The sequence below is a fragment of the Heterodontus francisci genome, chromosome 8 (genome assembly GCF_036365525.1).
Source record: "Heterodontus francisci isolate sHetFra1 chromosome 8, sHetFra1.hap1, whole genome shotgun sequence".
NCBI classification, from domain to species: domain Eukaryota; kingdom Metazoa; phylum Chordata; class Chondrichthyes; order Heterodontiformes; family Heterodontidae; genus Heterodontus; species Heterodontus francisci.
This window is the reverse complement of record NC_090378.1, coordinates 22,414,919-22,434,673: the sequence shown is the minus strand read 5'-3', so window position 1 is coordinate 22,434,673 and position 19,755 is coordinate 22,414,919. Positions and strand designations below refer to the sequence as shown.

General features: G+C 44.6%; 1 protein-coding gene across 1 annotated transcript in view; it reads right to left on the bottom strand.

Moving 5' to 3' along the window:
* The window catches only part of LOC137373185 (bromodomain-containing protein 3-like), a 192,330-nt gene that overhangs the window by 3,432 nt on the left and 169,143 nt on the right, over positions 1 to 19,755 (bottom strand). The window contains exon 19 of the mRNA XM_068038041.1: positions 7,362 to 7,533. Within this exon, the coding sequence (XP_067894142.1) occupies positions 7,362 to 7,533 (172 nt within the window). The remainder of the gene's footprint in view (positions 1 to 7,361; positions 7,534 to 19,755) is intronic.

Below are 19,755 nucleotides of genomic sequence, written 5' to 3'. Positions count from 1 at the left end.
GAGGGTAGGGCCTATCAGGGATAGTGGAGGGAACTTGTGCCTGGAGTCGGAGGAGGTAGGGGAGGTCCTAAATGAATACTTTGCTTCAGTATTCACTAGTGAGAGAGAAACCTGGTCGTTTGTGAGGACAGCGTGGAACAGGCTGATATGCTTGAACAGGTTGAGGTTAAGAGGGAGGATGTGCTGGAAATTTTGAATGATATGAGGACAGATAAGTCCCCGGGGCCATACGGGATATACCCAAGGATATTACGGGAAGCGAGGGAAGAGATTGCCGCGCCTTTGGCGATGATCTTTGCGTCTTCACTGTCCACTGGAGCAGTACCAGATGATTGGAGGGTGGCAAATGTTGTTCCCTTGTTCAAGAAAGGGAATAGGGATAACCCTGGGAATTATAGACCAGTCAGTCTTACGTCAGTAGTGGGAAAATTATTGGAGAGGATTCTGAGAGACAGGATTTATGATTACTTGGAAAAGCATGGTTTGATTAGAGACGGTCAGCATGGCTTTGTGAGGGGCAGGTCATGCCTCACAAGCCTTATTGAATTCTTTGAAGATGTGACAAAACACATTGATGAAGGAAGAGCAGTGGATGTGGTGTATATGGATTTTAGCAAGGCGTTTGATAAGGTTCCCCATGGTAGGCTCATTCAGAAAGTAAGGAGGCATGGGATACAGGGAAAGTTGGCTGTCTGGATACAAAATTGGCTGGCCCATAGAAGACAGAGGGTGGTAGCAGATGGAAAGTATTCAGCATGGAGCTCGGTGACCAGTGGTGTTCCACAAGGATCTGTTCTGGGACCTCTGCTCTTTGTGATTTTTATAAATGACTTGGATGAGGAAGTGGAAGGCTGGGTTAGCAAGTTTGCCGATGACACGAAGGTTGCTGGAGTGGTGGATAGTGTGGAAGGCTGTTGTAGGTTGCAACGGGACTTTGACAGGATGCAGAGCTGGGCTGAGAAGTGGCAGATGGAGTTCAACCTGGAAAAGAGTGAAGTGATTCATTTTGGAAGGTTGAATTTGAATGCGGAATACAGGCTTAAAGACAGGATTCTTGGTAGTGTGGAGGAACAGAGGGATCTTGGGGTCCATGTCCATAGATCGCTCAAAGTTGCCACCCAAGTTGATAGGGTTGTTAAGAAGGCATATGGTGTGTTGGCTTTCATTAACAGGGGGATTGAGTTTAAGAGCCGCGAGGTTATGCTGCAGCTCTATAAGGCCCTGGTTCGACCACACTTGGAATATTGTGTTCAGTTCTGGTCGCCTCATTATCGGAAGGATGTGGAAGCTTTAGAGAGGATGCTGCCTGGACTGGAGGGCATGTCTTACGAAGAAAGATTGAGGGAGCTAGGGCTTTTCTCATTGGAGCGAAGAAGGATGAGAGGTGACTTGATAGAGGGGTACAAGATGATGAGAGGCATAGATAGAGTGGATAGTCAGAGACTTTTTCCCAGGGTGGAAAGGGCTATCACCAGGGGGCATAATTTTAGGGTGATTGGAGGAAGGTTTCGGGGAGATGTCAGAGGTAGGTTCTTTACACAGAGAGTGGTGGATGCGTGGAATGCGCTGCCAGCGGTGGTAGTAGAAGCAGATACATTAGGGGCATTTAAGCGACTCTTGGATAGGTACATGGATGATAGTAGAATGAAGGGTAGGTAGTTACTTAGATCTTGAGTAGGTTAAAGGTTCGGCACAACATCGTGGGCCGAAGGGCCTGTACTGTGCTGTACTGTTCTATGTTCTATGTTCGAGTTAATTGATAAGTTGATAGGTAAATTGGCCATGGTAAATTGCCCCTCGTGTAGATAGGTAGTAGGAGAATTGAGGGAAGGTGGGGATGTGGTAGAAAATATGGGATTAATGTAGGATTAGTATAAATGGGTGGTTGTTGGTCAGAGCAGACTCGGTGGGCCGAAGGGCCTGTTTCAGTGCTGTATCTCTCTCTCGCTCTCTAATTAAGGATAGCCAGCATGGATTTGTAAAAGGCTGATCATGCTTGACTAATCTAATTGAATTTTTGATGAGAAGGTTGACTAAGGGAATGTAGTGGATGTTGTTTATATGGATTTTAAGAAAGTGTTTGATACGGTACCACATAAAAGGCTGATTAACAAAACTGAGACTCATGGAATAGGAGGGGCCGTGCCCAACTGGATAAAAAATGTGGTAAATGGCTATTTTTCAGACTGGAGGATAGTGGACAGTGGTGTTCCAAGCGTCAGTGCTGGGACCACTGCTATTTTTACTATTTGCAGGCTTGTATCCGCTGGAGTTTAGAAGAGCAAGAGGCGACCTGATTGAAACATAAAAGATCCTGAGGGGTTTTGACAGGATGGAAGTGGAAAGGATGTTCCCCCTTATGAGAGAATCTAGAGCTAGGGGGTCACTATTTAAAAATAAAGGGGCACCTATTTAAGTCAGAGATGAGGAGAAATTTTTTCTCTGAGGGTCTTAAGTCTTTGGAAGTCTCTTCCTAAAAGGCAGTGGAAGCAGCATCTTTAAATATTTTTAAGGCAGAGGTAGATAGATTCTTGATAAGCAAGGGGATGAAAGGTTATCGGGGGTAGGTGGGAATGTGGAGTCGAGATTACAATCAGATCTGCCATGATCTTATTGAATGACGGAACAGGCTCATAGGTATAAATGACTTGGATTTGGAAAAACAGAGTATAATCTCAAAATTTGCAGATGACACCAAACTTGGAGGTACGGCAAACAGTGAGGATTATATGAACTGCCTGCAACAGGACATAGATAGGCTAGTGGAATAGGTAGACAGGTGGCAGATGGAATTTAATACTGATAAGCGTGAGGTGATACATTTTGACAGAATGAATAGGGAGAAGCAATATATACCTAATGGCACAGCTCTAAAGAATGTGCAGGAGCAGAGGGACCTGGGGATGCATGTGCATCAATCTTTGAAGGTGGCAGGACATCTTGAGAGAGTGGTTAGTAAAGCATATGGGATCTTGGGCTTCATAAATAAAGAAATTGATTACAAAAGCAAGGAAGTTGTGCTGAATCTTTTTAAAGCACCGCTTAGGCCCCAACTGGAGTCCAGTTCTGGTCACCATACTGTGGAAGGATGTGAGGGTCCTTGAGAGGATGCAGAAGAGATTTACCAGAATGTTTCCTGGGATGGGAGGAGATTATAGTTACAAGGTCAGGTTGGAAAAGCTGTGGTTATTCTTGTTCAAAGGAGATTGAGGGGAAATTTGATAAAGGTGTACAAGATTATGATAGGCTTAGATCAGTTAGAAAAGGAAAAACTGTTCCCATTAACTAATGGTACAAGGACTAGGGGACACAGATTGACGGTTTTGGGCAAGAGATGAGGGGGAATATGAGGAAGCACTTTTTTTTCACGCAGTGGGTGGTAATGACCTGGAACTCACTGCTCACAAGGGTGGTGGAAGTGGAGATAATGACTTCAAAAGGAAATTAGATGGCCTCTTGAAGGAAATAAACTTACAGGGTTATGGGGATCTAGGAGTGGGACTGACTGGTTAGCCATGGAGAGCCAATATGGACTTGATGAGCCGAATGGCCCCCTTCTGTGCTGTATATGACTATGACTGATAATAAAAATGACCATTCCTTGAGGCAACTAAGTTAATTAGAGTTGAATATTTGAACTCTTCTCTCCTCCATCCCCCACCTTGGTTCTTTTTTTTTTTAAGAACATTACAGCGCAGTACAGGCCCTTCGGCCCTCGATGTTGCGCCGACCTGTGAAACCATCTGACCTACACTATTCCATTTTCATCCATATGTCTATCCAATGACCACTTAAATGCCCTTAAAGTTGGCGAATCTACTACTGCTGCAGGCAGGGCGTTCCACGCCCTTACTACTCTCTGAGTAAAGAAACTACCTCTCACATCTGTCCTATATCTATCACCCCTCAACTTGAAGCTATGTCCCCTCGTGTTTGCCATCACCATCCGAGGAAAAAGACGCTCACTATCCACCCTATCTAACCCTCTGATTATCTTATATGTCTCTATTAAGTCACCTCTCCTCCTCCTTCTCTCCAACGAAAACAACCTCAAGTCCCTCAGCCTTTCCTCGTAAGACCTTCCCTTCATACCAGGCAACATCCTAGTAAATCTCCTCTGCACCCTTTCCATAGCTTCCACATCCTTCCTATAATGCGGTGACCAGAACTGCACGCAATACTCCAGGTGCGGTCTCACCAGAGTTTTGTACAGCTGCAGCATGACCTCGTGGCTCCGAAACTCGATCCCCCTACTAATAAAAGCTAACACACCATATGCCTTCTTAACAGCCCTATTAACCTGGGTAGCAACCTTCAGGAATTTATGCACCTGGACACCAAGATCTCTCTGTTCATCTACACTACCAAGAATCTTCCCATTAGCCCAGTACTCTGCATTCCTGTTACTCCTTCCAAAGTGAATCACCTCACACTTTTCCGCATTAAACTCCATTTGCCATCTTTCAGCCCAGCTCTGCAGCCTATCTATGTCTCTCTGTACCCTACAACATCCTTCGGCACTATCCACAACTCCACCGACCTTAGTGTCATCTGCAAATTTACTAACCCACCCTTCTACACCCTCTTCCAGGTCATTTATAAAAATGACAAACAGCAGTGGCCCCAAAACAGATCCTTGCGGTACACCACTAGTAACTAAACTCCAGGATGAACATTTGCCATCAACCACCACCCTCTGTCTTCTTTCAGCTAGCCAATTTCTGATCCAAAGCTCTAAATCACCTTCAACCCCATACTTCCGTATTTTCTGCAATAGCCTACCGTGGGGAACCTTATCAAACGCCTTACTGAAATCCATATACACCACATCCACTGCTTTACCCTCATCCACCTGTTTGGTCACCTTCTCGAAAAACTCAATCAGGTTTGTGAGGCACGACCTACCCGTCACAAAACCGTGCTGACTATCTCTAATGAACTTATTCTTTTCAAGATGATTATAAATCCTGTCTCTTATAACCTTTTCCAACATTTTACCCACAACCGAAGTAAGGCTCACAGGTCTATAATTACCAGGGCTGTCTCTACTCCCCTTCTTGAACAAGGGGACAACATTTGCTATCCTCCAGTCTTCCGGCACTATTCCTGTCGACAATGACGACATAAAGATCAAGGACAAAGGCTCTGCAATCTCCTCCCTAGCTTCCCAGAGAATCCTAGGATAAATCCCATCTGGCCCAGGGGACTTATCTATTTTCACACTTTCCAAAATTGATAACACCTCCTCCTTGTGAACCTCAATCCCATCTAGCCTAGTAGCCTGAATCTCAGTATTCTCAACAACATTTTCTTTCTCTACTGTAAATACTGACGCAAAATATTCATTTAACACTTCCCCTATCTCCTCTGATTCCACACACAACTTCCCACTACTATCCTTGATTGGCCCTAATCTAACTCTAGTCATTCTTTTATTCCTGATATACCTATAGAAAGCCTTAGGGTTTTCCCTGATCCTATCCACCAATGACTTCTCGTGTCCTCTCCTTGCTCTTCTTAGCTCTCCCTTTAGATCCTTCCTGGCTAGCTTGTAGCTCTCAAGCGCCCTAACTGAGCCTTCACGTCTCATCCTAACATAAGCCTTCTTCTTCCTCTTGACAAGCGCCAACTTCTTTAGTAAACCACGGCTCCCTCGCTCGACAACTTCCTCCCTGCCTCACAGGGACATACTTATCAAGGACACACAGTAGCTGCTCCTTGAATAAGCTCCACATTTCGATTGTGCCCATCCCCTGCAGTTTCCTTCCCCATCTTACGCATCCCAAATCTTGCCTAATCGCATCATAATTTCCTTTCCCCCAGCTATAATTCTTGTCCTGCGGTATATACCTGTCCCTGCCCATCGCTAAGGTAAACCTAACCGAATTGTGATCACTATCACCAAAGTGCTCACCTACATCTAAATCTAACACCTGGCCGGGTTCATTTCCCAGTACCAAATCCAATGTGGCATCGCCCCTGGTTGGCCTGTCTACATACTGTGTCAGAAAACCCTCCTGCACACACTGGACAAAAACTGACCCATCTAAAGTACTCGAACTATAGTATTTCCAGTCGATATTTGGAAAGTTAAAGTCCCCCATAACAACTACCCTGTTACTCTCGCCCCTGTCGAGAATCATCTTCGCTATCCTTTCCTCTACATCTCGAACTATTCGGAGGTCTATAAAAGACTCCTAACAGGGTAACCTCACCTCTCCTGTTTCTAACCTCGGCCCATACTACCTCAGTAGACGAGTCCTCAAACGTCCTTTCTGTCGCTGTAATACTCTCCTTGATTAACAATGCCACACCCCCCCCCTCTTTTACCATCTTCTCTGTTCTTACTGAAACATCTAAATCCCGGAATCTGCAACATCCATTCCTGCCCCTGCTCTACCCATGTCTCCAAAATGGCCACTACATCGAGATCCCAGGTACCAACCCATGCTGCAAGCTCACCCACCTTATTCCGGATGCTCCTGGCGTTGAAGTAGACACACTTTAAACCAGGTTCTTGCTTGCCAGTGCCCTCTTGCGTCCTTGTAACCATATCCCTGACCTCACTACTCTCAACATCCTGTACACTGGCACTACAATTTAGGTTCCCATTCCCCTGCTGAATTAGTTTAAACCCCCCCGAAGAGCACTAGCAAATCTCCCCCCCAGGATATTGGTAACCCTCTGGTTCAGGTGAAGACCATCCTGTTTGTAGAGGTCCCACCTACCCCAGAAAGAGCCCCAATTATCCAGGAAACCAAAACCCTCCCTCCTGCACCATCCCTGCAGCCACGTGTTCAACTCCTCTCTCTCCCTATTCCTCGCTTCGCTATCACCTTTGGTTCCTTGCACCTTTTTGGTTAATAGATACGTGAAATAAATTACTAGAAAGACCACTGAAGCTGAAGGCATGGATAAGTTCAAGGGACAACTGCATGGATGTATGGAGAATAAGGAAACTTGTTAAATTATGGGTAGGTGTATTGGACATCAAATCAAAAAAATAATTGGCTTAAGGCAAATTGCCATTCCCTAAAAATTACTCCCATCTGCCAATCTACTGCATTGTATTATAGCATGAAAATTTAAGCATTTTTTAATAAATGCAAAGAAGCAACTCACTATAAGTCTAATGAAGTCTCAACTGTCATGACACAAATGAATTGTATTAGGTTATTACTGTGAATGAAAAATTGTCTGTGGGTGGAAACAGCTTCTTAGAAATGGGGAGGAAAAAAAAAAAAAATCACAAAAACTACAACTTTCAGCACAGTACGATCCACATTTTGACTATTTAATCATTTGTGAAATAAATAGCAACAGTGTTAGTTTGTCAGAAAGAACTGTTCTGGGTTACTTACTGCTTCTCTTCTTCTACGCTCTTGCTCCCTTTTCCTGGCCAGCTCTCTTTCTTTATCCAGAGATTCTTGCTGTGCCTCATGCTCCTCTTGCATTTTCTGCTCAGCCCATTTCTCACAGACCTCGTCTTGGGCTCTTTGAGTGTGTTCCAGGACACTTTCCTTCTCTTTTTCTCTGCAACACAAATGTTGCTTGTGTGACCTCTTGAAAGGAAATTTTATGTTTGCATACAATACACAAGAAAGTTGGTAACCGCAAGAACTGCTTAACAGAATCTGATTTTTGAAATTATAATCACTGCAATACACACCCTCTTTTGTAAATAAAATTCATTTTAATTTTGCAATCAGGTTTTAATATCTTATATCGAGAGCGACTGCTGCAACAGAAGCCCAATAGCTAAAACACTTCATGTTGAATAATATTACATCATATCTTACCATAAAATAACTTCTAAATAATTAAAGGGAAATGCTAGATTACCTACTTTTGATATTGCTTTCCCTTAATTTTTAATTATATGCTAGATTTCAAAAAGGAACTTTAAGGGAGAAAAAATAATCTAGGAAAATGTTCCTTCAAGAACTGCGCAGTGTGCATCTGGTGGTCTTCGCCTACTTTGATGCATACAAGCTCTCATTTATGACCACCTGCTGGGATCCCGAACAAGTGATAGCACAAGTACACCCTGAACAATTAATAGTTCCAATCACCACCTGGTCAGCAATGAAACACACTGCATGATTGAAGGGAATTTTGTTGTAGAAAGAACATCTTTTAGTGAAAGAGGAGAACCAGACAATATAGACATAACCCAACATTCTTCCTCATTTATACAAATAGGGGAGTGTTCAAAAAAGGGAAGGTAACTATAAGCCAATCAGTCTAATGTCAGTGGTGGGAATACTAGAAGAGACTATTGTCAAGGATAAAATTAATTCTCATCTGGAGAAGCATGGGCTAATAAAGGATAGCCAGCATAGATTTGTTCAAGGCAACTTGTGAATGACTCACCTGATTCTGTTACTTCAAAGAACTCCGAGGGTTGATGATGGCAGTGCACTGGATGCTGTATATATGGACTTTCAAAGTACTGCATAACTTATGACTTATTTGTAAAATATAAGCAACATGGCATTAAAGGGACAGTGGTAACTTGGATACGAAATCGACAAAGGGACAGGAGACAGAGACTAGTGATGAATGACTGCTTTTCTGAAGAGAGAACTATTTATTAGGGTCCCTCAGAGGTTGTTGTCAGAACCTTTGGTTATATATAAGTGACCTGGACTTAGGTATAGGGGTACAATTTCAAAGTTTATGGTTGATACAAAACTTGGTAATGTGTTGAATAGTGGAGACGATAATAGCAGACTTCAGGAGGACAGACAGAAGTGAAATGGTCAGACACATGGCAGATGCAATTTAATGGGTATACATGTGAAGTGACACACTTAGGGAGAAACAACATGCAGAAGCAGTATAATTTAAAAGCGTACTATTTTGAGGGGGTGCAAGAGCAAAGGGACCTGGGGGTGCATATTCACAAATTTTTGAAGGGCAAGGTGATAAGGTAGTTAAGAAAGCATATAGGACACGTGGCTTTGTAAGTACAGGCATTGAATACAAAAACAAGGATGTCATACTAAACTTTACAAATCACTGATCAGGCCTCAGCTCGGAGAGTTGTGTATAATTCTGGGCATCACACTTTTGGAAAGATGTCACAGCCTTCTTGAATGTACAGAGAATGTTTACCAGGATGATACTAGTGTGAGGGTGTTCAGTTATGTGCAGAGAATGGAGAAGTTTGGGTTGTCCTTAGAGAGGGAAGGTTAAGGGGAGAACTAACAGAAGTATTCAAAATAATGAACGTTTTTGATAGTTTCTCCCCACTTATTTCATTTCCTCTAGCATGTGGGTGAGTAACCAGATATTTAGTCATTTTAGAGGCATTTACGGCACAGATGGATGCCATTCGGCCCATCGAATCCATGCTGGTTCTCCACAGAGCTATCCGGTCAGTCCCACTGCCCCGCTCGATTTCCGTAGCCCTGCAAGTTTATTTCCTTCAAGTGGCCATCCAATTTCCTTTGAAGTCATCGATTGTCTCAGCTTCCATCACCCTTGTGGACAGTGAGCTCCAAGTCATTACCACCCGCTCCATAAAAAAGTTCTCTCTCATATGGACAAAATTTTGAGGGGCCTGGATAGAGTGGAAGTGAAGGGCCTATTCACCTTAGCAGAAAGGTCAGTAACTAAGGGGAACAGTGTTAAAGTGATCGGTAGAAAAATTAGAGGGGAGATGAGGAAAAGGTGGTGGTGGGAGTCTGGAACTCACTGCCTGAAAAGGGTAGTTGAGGCAGAAACCCTCAACTCATTTGAAAGGAGTCTGGATATGCACCTCAGATGCCATAATCTGCAGGGCTACGGCCCAAATGCTGGAAGGTGGGATTAGAATGGGTGGATTGTTTCTTGGCTGGCACAGACACGATGGGTCATGTGGCCTCTTTCTATGATTCTATGCCCCCTGCATCTCCTACCCAAAACCTTAAATGTGTCCCCTAGTCCTTGTCCCATTAGTTAATGGGAACAGTTTTTTTTGTCTAACTTATATAGGTGTTACGTTCAAGTGAGTAGCGTTGAAGGGCTACCCTCTTTTCCCTCTCCTTGTTAAACTACAACAGGTTTAATTCCTTCTTAAAATGGATGTACTGGCCAATTCAGTATATGTTTAATTACTTACTTGCTATGATCATAACAATAACCAATCGGACAGGTTTTCTTGAATTAACAAAGAAAGAGGCTAACTTTATTGTACCTAAACCAAACCAATAATAAACAAGGCGCCAACTTTCACTCTCTCACACACACAAGTAGGTTAAAGAGTGGGGAAAGGTAGGTTGGCTGTGTTAGAGTCAATAGAAAGAAGCAGTATACAGTCTGTGGCGTTTGGTGATGTGGCTGGCTTCCAACAAAGAAACATAGAAAATAGGAGCAGGAGTAGGCCACTCGGCCCTTCGGGCCTGCTCCGCCAAAGAATATCATGGCTGATCGTCTAATTCAGTACCCTGTTCCTGCTTTCTCCCCATATCCCTTGACCCCTTTGGCATTAAGAAATATATCTATCTCCTTCTTGAACATATTTAATGACTTGGCCTCCACTGCCTTCTGTGGTAGAGAATTACACAAGTTCACCACCCTCAGTGAAGAACTTTCTCCTCATCGCTGTTCTAAATGGCATACCCCATATCCTGAGACTGTGACTCTTGGTTCTGGACTCCCCAACCATCGGGAACATCCTCCCTGCATCTAGCCTATCTAGTCCGGTTAGAATTTTATAGGCTTCCATGAGATCCCCTCTCATTCTTCTAAACTCCAGTGAATATAGGCCTAGTCGACTCAATCTCTCCTCATATGTCAATCCTGCCATCCCAGGAATCAGCCTAGCAAATCTTCTTTGTACTCCCTCCATGGGAAGAACATCCTTCCTCAGATAAGGAACAAAGAACAGTACAGCACAGGAACAGGCCATTCGGCCCTCCAAGCCTGCGCCAATCTTGATGCCTGCCTAAACTAACACCTTCTGCACTTCCGGGGCCCATATCCCTCTATTCCCTTCCTATTCATATATTTGTCAAGATGTCTCTTAAACGTCGCTATCGTATCTGCTTCCACCAAAACTGCACATAATACTCCAGATGTGGTCTCACTAAGGCCCTGTATAACTGCAGTAAGACGTCCTTGCTCCTGTACTCAAATCCTCTCGCTATGAAGGCCAATATACCATTTGTCTTCCTAACTGCTTGCTGCACCTGAATGCTTGCTGTCAGCGACTGGTGTACAAGGACATTCAGGTCTCATTGCACCTCCCCCTTTCCCAATCTATCGCCATTCGGATAATAATCTGCCTTTCTGTTTTTACAACCAAAGTGGATCACCTCACATTTATCCACATTAAACTGCATCTGCATGCATTTGCCCACTCACCCAACTTGTCCAAGTCACACTGGAGACTCTTTGCATCCTCCTCACAGCTTACATTCCCCCCAGTTTGTCATCTGCAAACTTTGGAAATGTTACATTTAGTTCCCTCAACCAAGCCATTAATATATATTGAGAGTAGCCCAAGCACTGATCCCTGTGGTACCCCACTAGTCACTGCCTGCCACTTGGAAAAAGACCCGTTTATTCCTACTCTGTTTCCTGTCTGTCAACCAATTCTCAATCTATTCCAGTATATTATCCCCAATCCCATGTACTTTAATTTTGCACACTAACCTTTTATGCGGGACCTTATCAAAAGCCTTCTGAAAATCCAAATACACCACATCCACTGGTTCTCCCTTAACTATTCTACCAATTACATCCTCAAAAAACTCCAGTAGATTTGTTAAGCATGATTTCCCTTTCGTAAACCCATGCTGACTTTGTCCAATCCCGTTTATGCTTTCCAGCTGTTCTGCTATTACATCCTTTATAATACTCTAGCATTTTTCCTACTACTGATGTAAGGCTAACTGGTCTGTAATTCCCTGTTTTCTCTCTCCCTCCTTTTTAAAATAGTGGGGTTACATTTGCCACCCTCCAATCTGTAGGAACTGCTCCAGAGTCTATAGAATTTTGGAAGATGACCACCAATGCATCCACTATTTCCAGAGCCACTTTCTTTAGTACTCTGGGATGTAGATTATCAAGCCCTGGGGATTTGTCAACCTTTAACTCCATTAATTTCCCTAGCACTATTTTTTTTTTTTTACTAAGACTGATTTCCTTCAGTTCCTGCTTCTCATTAGACCCTTGGTTCCCTAATATTTCTGGGAGGTTATTTGTGTCCTCCTTTGTGAAGACAGAACCAAAGTATGTGTTTAATTGTTCTGCCATTACTTTGTTCCCCATTATAATTTCCCCCGTTTCTGATTGTAAGGGACCTACCTTTGTCTTCACTAATCTTTTTCTCTTCACATATTTATAGAAGCTTTTACAGTCAGTTTTTAACATTCCCTGCAAGTTTACTCTCATGCTCTATTTCCCCCTACTTAATCAACCTCTTTGTCCTCCTTTGCTGAATTCTAAACTGCTCCCAAACCTCTGACTTGCTGCTTTTTCTGGCAATTTTATATGCCTCCTCTTTGGATCTAATACTATCCCTAATTTCTTTTGTAAGCCACGGTTGAGCCACCTTTCCAGTTTTATTTTTGCGCCAGACAGGAATGAATAATTGTTGTAATTCATGCACACGTTCTTTAAATATTATCCATTGCCTATCCACTGTCAACACTTAGAGCAAAGTTCCCTAAACTACCATAGCCAACTTGCGCCTCATACCTTCGTAGTTTCCTTTACTTAGATTCAGGACTCTAGTTTCGGATTCACTTACCTCACTCTCCATCTTAATGAAGAATTCTATCATGTTATGGTCGCTCCTCCCCAAGGGATCCCGCATAACAAGATTGTTAATTAATACTTTCTTATTGCACAATACCCAGTCTAGGATAGCCGGTTCTCTAGTTGGTTCCTCAACGTATTGGTCTAAAAAACCATCACGTACACACTCCAGGAAATCCTCCTCCACTGTATTAATGCAAATTTGGTTTGACCAATCTATATGTAGATTAAAGTCAGCCATGATTACAGCTGTACCCTATCGCATGCGTCTCTAAATTCCTGTTTAATGCCATCCCTTACATCTCCACTACTGTTAAGGGGCCGATAGACAATCCCCAACATTTTCTGCCTCTTGGTGTTTCTTAGCTCTACCCAGACAGATTCCACCTTATGATTTTCCAAGCCAAAATCCTTCCTCACTACTGCATTGATTTCCTCCTTTACTAACAATGCTAGCCCACCTCCTTTCCCTTTTTGCCTGTCCTTTCTAAATATTAAATACCGCTGGATGTTCAGCTCCCATCCTTGGTTACCCTGCAGACATGTCTCCGTAATCGCAACCAGATCATAACCGTTTATATCTATTTGCGCTGTTAATTCACCTACCAGTTTGCTGCACTGTATCCTACATTACAAAAGACTGTGAGGCGGGGGATGAAATGTCTGCAAATGTCCCAGCAAGTGCCAAGACCCAGGAAGTTTAAAGGAACTACCTGTTCTCTCAGCAAGCAGAAAAATACTGCAGACTGCAATGTTTGAATCACTGACTGACTGTCATGTGACAAGCCCCTCCTTGCCTTTTGACTTGTCTTTTTAACATTGTTAGTCTAGATGAATTCAGGTGGTCCTGAGGCTTTTAGTTTGAAGAGGTAGATGAGAGCTAGGGGGGCAAGGGGGGCGCGAGATGGGGGGAATGAGAGGGGAGAGAGAGACCCCCACTTAGGGTTTGCTCATGTCAGAGTCCAGTTGCTTCTCCTCTGCTGTACAGAAAACACCATCTTAAAACCACAGATGAGGAGGGGCTTGTCACATGACAGTCAGTCAGTGATTCAAACATTGTAGTCTGCAGTATTTCTCTGCTTGCTGAGAGAACAGGTAGTTCCTTTAAACTTCCTGGGTCTTGGTACTTGCTGGGACATTTGCAGACATTTCATCCCCCTCCTCACAGTCTTTTGTAATGTAGGATACAGTGCAGAAAACTCGGTGATCATCTTAAGCTGAAAGGATGACATTGCTGGTAGCTTGTCTTTTTTTAAATGGCTTGAAAAAATATATAGAATTTCAGATCGCTAGTCAGTGAACCAAAGAAAATCATTCAACAAAACACATTGGTGTAACATCTGCCCACATTAAATGAAATGTGGCAACAGGAACTTTGCATTATGAGGCCACAAATTTAATAAACTGTACACACACAAATATATATCAGTCTCACTGTCATTGCCATACTCTAATTTTTTAAAATCCGGGATTGTGCACGAGCACAACAGGGAAACTCCAGAATTAGGGCGGCACAGTGGTTAGCACCGCAGTCTCTCAGCTCCAGCGACCCGGGTTCGGTTCTGGGAACTGCCTATGCGGAGTTTGCAAGCTCTCCCTGTGACCGCGTGGGTTTCCACCCACAGCCAAAGACTTGCAGGTTGATAGGTAAATTTGCCATTTTAAACTGCCCCTAGTGTAGGTAGGTGGTAGGAGAATGGTGGGGATGTGGTAGGGAATATGGGATTAATGTAGGATTAGTATAAATGGGTGGTTGCTGGTCGGCAGACTCGGTGGACTGAAGGGCCTGTCTCAGTGCTCTATCTCTCTATGACTCTCTATAACTCCAACTGCTTTGCCTGGGCTCAATTGGCTTGTGCTCCAGCCTCATGTATTTCTACAATATCTTTCTTTTCCAGTTTCTCTATATCAGTGAACTCAATTCTGGATTCAACGTTGTTCATAACTTTGTGAAAATCATCCAATGCTTTTTGTACATGTTTTTTTCCTGTGCTTGTGCAGCCTGCCCACAATTCCTCCTCGGTTAGGATACTTGACTTGCAGTCACCACCATCATCACTGCCCTCCAAATCTGCCACAAGAAACCTTTTTGGGCTTAGAGTCTTCCTTCAGAATGTAAATCTTGAATTTCTAGGTCTTCAATCTGAATTTCCTCCCGAACCTAGGTCAGTTTCCTGCAACCTAGGCAATAGGGATCTTGTTTTATGGGAGGGGTCTCTCCTACATCCTCATTGTGTAGGGTTAGGGTTGCACACCTTGGTTTGTCCCTGCAGATCCCTTTAAATGCTGTGAGTAGCCTTGTTAGGTCTCCTCTCTGTTCTGTGTTTAAATAGGAGAGTAGAGTGTCTAATTTCCTTAACTTTTCAGTGTTAGCTAACTGGACGGTAGGGGATTTGATCTGGGAATCCTCCAGGCCTCCCTGTAACTCATCCTCACTGTCCCTTTTGCCCTTCTCTTTCTTGACTGCCTGACAGACCTGTACTTGTTTGTCCCCTTCCCGGCAGTGATACCATTTTAACATATTGAGGTGGCACAGACTTTACTTTTTCCTACGATCTGGGGTGTCAATTATATAATTCACCTGGTTAATTCTCTTTATTACTGAGTACGGGCCAGAGAACTGGGCTATCAATAGTTCTCCCTGTATTGGTGATAGCACTAACACATGGTCTCCAGGCTGAAAAGTTCTGGCCTTGGCATGTTTATCTGCCTGCTTTTTCATAGCTGGTTTTTAAGCCACCACACAGGCTCTCGTGAGCCATTCTCAGAACATGGAGATGTAGTCTAACAGGGAAGATTTGTCCCTGTATCCCAAAAACCTCTCCTTGATTAGTTTTAGGAGGACCCCTCACCTCGTGTCCATAAACTAATTCAAAGGGACTAAAGCCAGTGGACTCATTGGGTGAGTCTCTGGTAGCAAACAGAAGAAATCCCAGCCCTGTGTCCAGTCATGGGGGTACTCATAGCAGAATGCCCTGATCATTGTCTTTAAGGTCTGGTGGTACTGCTCCAATGCCTCTTGTGACTGGGTGGTAGGCGAGGCAGTGGCGTAGTGGTATTGTCATTGGACTAGTAACCCAGAGACCCAGGGTATTGCTATGGGGATATAGGTTCGAATCCCACCACAGCAGAAGGTGGAATTTGAATTCAATTACTAAATCTGGAATTATAAAACTAGTGTAATGATGGCCATCAAACCATTGTCGATTGTTGTAAAAACCCATCTGGTTCACTAATGTCCTTTAGGGAAGGAAATCTGCTGTCCTTACCTGGTCTGGCCTACATGCGACTCCAGACCCATAGCAATGTGGTTGACTCTTACATGAACTCAGAAATGGCCTAGCAAGCCACTCAATTGTATCTAACTGCTAAGAAATCAATTAAAAAAACAAAACCGGATGGACCACCTGGCATCGACCTAGGTACCAGAAACAACAGCAGCAAACCCAGCCCTATCGACCCTGCAAAGTCCTCCTTACTGGGGGCTTGTGCCAAAGTTGGGAGAGCTGTCCCGCAGACTAGTCAAGCAACAGCCTGACATAGTCATACTCATAGAATCATACCTTACAGACAATGTCCCAGACACTGCCATCACCATCCCTGGGTATGTCCTGTCCCACCGGCAGGACAGACCCAGCAGAGGTAGCGGCACAGTGGCATACAGTTGGGAGGGAGTTGCCCTGGTAGTCCTGAACATTGACTTCGGACCCCATGAAGTCTCATGGCATCAGTTCAAACATGGGCAAGAAAACCTCTTGCTGATAACCACCTACCACCCTCCCTCAGCTGATGGATCAGTAATCCTCCACATTGAACACCATTTGGAGGAAGCACTGAGGGTGGCAAGGGTATGCCTGGGCGGGTACGCATGTACTCTGGGCGGGGGACTTCAATGTCCATCACCAAGAGTGGCTCGGTAGCACCACTACTGACCGAGCCCTAAAGGACATAGCTGCTAGACTGGGTATGCGGCAGCTGGTGAGGGAACCAAGAGGGAAAAACATACTTGACCTCGTCCTCACCAATCTGCCTGCCGCAGGTGCATCTGTCCATGACAGTATTGGTAGGAGTAACCACCGCACAGTCCTTGTGGAGACGAAGTCCCATCTTCACATTGAGGATACCCTGCATTGTGCTGTGTGGCCCCATCACCATGCTAAATGGAATAGATTTTGAACAGATCTAGCAATGCAAAACTGGGCATCCATGAGGCACTGTGGGCCATCAGCAGAATTGTATTCAACCACAATCTGTAACCTCAAGGCCCAGCATATTACTCACTCTCCCGTTACCATTAAGCCAGGAGACCAACCCTGGTTCAATGAAGAGTGCAGGAGGACATGCTAGGGGCAGCACCAACCATACCTTAAAATGAGGTGTCAACCTGGTGAAACTACAACACAGGACTACTTGCATGCCAAACTGCGTAAGCAGCATGTGATAGACAGAGCTAAGCAATCCCATAACCAACGGATCAGATCTACGCTTTGCAGTCTTGCCACATCCAGATGTGAATGGTGGTGAACAATTAAACAACTAACTGGAGGAGGTGGCTCCACAAATATCCCCATCCTCAATGATGGGGGAGCCCAGCACATCAGTGCGAAAGATAAGGCTGAAGCATTTGCAACAGTCTTCAGCTAGAAGTGCCGAGTTGATGATTCATCTCAGCCTCTTCCTGAAGTTCCCAGCATCACAGATGCCAGATTTCAGCCAATTCGATTCACCCCGCATGATATCAAGAAACGACTGAAGGCACTGGATACTGCAAAGGCCATGGGCCCTGACAATATTCTGGCAATAGTACCGAAGACCTGTGCTCCAGAACTTGCCGCGCCCCTAACCAAGCTGTTCCAGTACAGCTACAACACTGGCATCTACCCGGCAATGTGGAAAATTGCCCAGGTATGTCCTGTACACAAAAAGCAGGACAAGTCCAACCCAGCCAATTACCAACCCATCAATCTATTCTCAATCATCAGTAAAGTGATGGAAGGGGTCAACAGTGCTATCAAGCGGCACTTGCTTAGCAATAACCTGTTCAGTGTCACTCAGTTTGGGTTCCGCCAGGCCCACTCAGCTCCAGACTTCATTACAGCCTTGGTTCAAACATGGACAAAAGAGCTGAACTCCAGAGGTGAGGAGAGAGTGACTGCCCTTGACATCAAGGCAGAATTTGACCCAGTATGGCATCAAGGAGCTCTAGTAAAACTGAAGTCAATGGGAATCAGGGGGAAAACTCTCTGCTGATTGGAGTCATACCTAGCGCAAAGGAAGATGGCAGTGGTTGTTGGAGGTCAATCATCCCAACTCCAGGACATCACTGCAGGAGTTCCTCAGGGTAGTGTCCTAGGCCCAACCATCTTCAGCTGCTTCATCAATGACCTTCCTTCAATCATAAGGTCAGAAGTCCGGATGTTCGCTGACGATTGCACAATGTTCAACATCATTCACGATTCCTCAGATATTGAAGCAGTCTGTGTAGAAATGCAGCAAGACCTGGACAATATCCAGACCTGGGCTGATAAGTGGCAAGTAACATTTGCGCCACACAAGTGGCGGGCAATGACCATCTCCAACAAGAGGGAATCTAACCATCTCCCCTTGACATTCAATGGCATTACCATCACTGAATCCCCCACCAACATCCTAGGGGTTACCACTGACCAACTGGAGTTGCCATATAAATACCGTGGCTACAAGAGCAGGTCAGAGGCTAGGAATCCTGAGGCGAGTAACTCACCTCCTGACTCCCCAAAGCTTGTTCACCATCTACAAGGCACAAGTCAGGTGTATGATGGAATACTCTCCACTTGCCTGGATGGATGCAGCTCCAACACTCAAGAAGCTCACCACCATCCAGGACAAAGCAGCCTGCTTGATTAGCACCCATCCACAAACATTTACTTCCTCCACCACTGACACAGTGGCAGCAGTGTGTACCGTCTACAAGATACACTGCAGCAACACACCAAGGCTCCTTAGACAGCACCTTCCAACCCAGTGACCTCGACCAATTAGAAGGACAAGGGCAGCAAATGCATGGGAACACCGCCATCTGCAAGTTCTCCTCCAAGTCACACCATTCTGACTTGGAACTATATCGCTGCTCCTTCACTGTCGCTGGATTAAAATTCTGGAACTTCCTTCCTAACAGCACTACAGGTGTACCTACCTCACATGGACTGCAGCGGTTCAAGGTGGCAGCTTATCAACACCTTCTCAAAGATAATTAGGGATGGGCAATAAATGCTGGCCCAGCCAGCGATGCCCGCATCCCATAAATGAATAAAAAAAGGCTGAGGACTTTAGCTGCGCTATGCCCAGATTACCCATGACCTTTTGAAAATTACTGGACATAAAATTTGTGCCCTGATCCGACTGGATCTCAGCAGGCAGCCCAAATCGAGTGAAGAATTGGATTGGCCCCTCCACCACTACCTTGACAAAGATAGTTCTCAGAGGGATAGCCTCTAGAAATCGAGTAGCCACATCCATAATGGTATGATGATACTGGTCACCCACTTTTGTTTTTGGCAAGGGTCCCACACAATTTACCAGCACTCTGCTGATTGGTTCCCCAAAAGCCAGTATGGCAATTCAGGGTGCAGGTTTTATTGCAGGTTGAGGCTTCCCCACAACCTGGCACGTGTGGCAAGTCTTACAGAACTCCACCACGTCCTTGTGGCCAGTGAAAATGCTGCCGGATGCGAGCTTGTGTTTTTCTGATACAGACATGTCCAGCCATTGGAGTCTCGTGGGATATTCTCAATATTTCCCTATGGTTCCTTGGTGGCACCACTATCTGGTGAACCATTGTGCACTCTCAGTCTGCAGGTCTGAGAGGAAGTCTCCACTTCCTCATCAGCACCTCATCCTTTAAATAGCAGCACTCTGGAACTCCCTCTGCTTCAGCTTCAGTTTGGGCAGTCTGTTCCAACTTTTTAAAATCCTGGGTCTGCTTGTTGAGCCTCAACCAAAGACGATCTGTTTAACCCATCCTCTGGG